Consider the following 1082-nt stretch of genomic DNA (forward strand, 5'->3'; position numbering starts at 1 on the left):
TACATAAGACTAAATTATCCTTATTTTATCGACAAATGTCAATATAATTATTGAACAATGATGGTCAATTTCAACATCAATATATTTGATGAACACATCTTATTTTACCAACAAATGTCAATACGATTATTGAACAATAGATAAATTCTATAATGTAATGTAACAAGTACCTCTCGACCACAATGATGACAGTGATGATTATCGAAGGCAGTGACAGCCAGGCACTGGTCAGCCCCCTCGCTGTAGAAAACACTGTCGCTGCCAGGGCTGACCGATCTCAACGATTCCGCTGACAAAGCTTTCAGCCTTGTCTCAGGACTCTGAGATTCGACTATAACAGCTCTTTGCCCATTGTGGCCCGGGCTACGCTGGTAGCGGCCCGGACTCAGCCGAGAGCACACTATATCGTCCGCTGCTCGGGATCTTCTTCGTGGCAGGCTACCAGTTATAGCTGCGTTTTTATCCTAACAGTTAATAATTAAGTCACATGGATAATCAACAATCTAGAGATCGATATTGATGTTGAAAATGAATTTCGTTTTATGTGGTAGTTAGATATAAATTACGTTGGCATTGAACATAAATTCTGTTCTGAAAAATCAATAGAATATGAATAGAATACAGGGGTAGTCGATATTGAACACAGCATAAAGAATGATATTGATGTTGATAATAAATTTGATTTTAAAAAATCAATAGAATACCGATGGAATGCAAGGATACAGAAATGACTAGCACCTTGAAATTGAGAATCACTTCGACAGGAAAAAATCACAACGAAAGAATTATTAATTTAACGAATAATTATTAAATAATATTCCAAAGCTTACCTCGCTTCTTCTTCGACCAGGTACATAACTAGTAGTCTTCCTCCTAGGACTCTCCCTGGTTCTCCTATGCCTATTTGCTCCTTCCCTGTGCACATGATGATGATGATGATGATGCATATAATAATGATGACTGCAGCTCGAATCATCCGAAGTAGCCACGTGTCCACCATCCTCAACTTGTTCAGTCCTCCAGTCCTCCTTCTGCGGACTCCTAACGATCTGCTGTTGCTGTTGTTGCTGTTGTTGTTGTTG

The 1082-nt window shown here is 39.0% G+C and overlaps 1 protein-coding gene across 1 annotated transcript; it reads right to left on the reverse strand.

Annotated features, from left to right (window-relative positions):
- Window positions 1–170: 170 nt before the first annotated feature.
- Window positions 171–1076, reverse strand: LOC108622844 (uncharacterized; the record flags this gene model as incomplete). Its single annotated transcript, XM_018020948.1, has 2 exons — window positions 831–1076; window positions 171–464 (listed from the first exon to the last, which is right to left on the reverse strand). Coding segments are annotated over exons 1-2 (411 nt in total), but the record flags the coding sequence as incomplete, so codon positions are not given.
- Window positions 1077–1082: the final 6 nt, after the last annotated feature.

Source organism: Ceratina calcarata, unplaced genomic scaffold (assembly GCF_001652005.2).
Source record: "Ceratina calcarata isolate Rehan_Ccalc_2016 unplaced genomic scaffold, ASM165200v1 scaffold2470, whole genome shotgun sequence".
Lineage (NCBI taxonomy): Eukaryota > Metazoa > Arthropoda > Insecta > Hymenoptera > Apidae > Ceratina > Ceratina calcarata.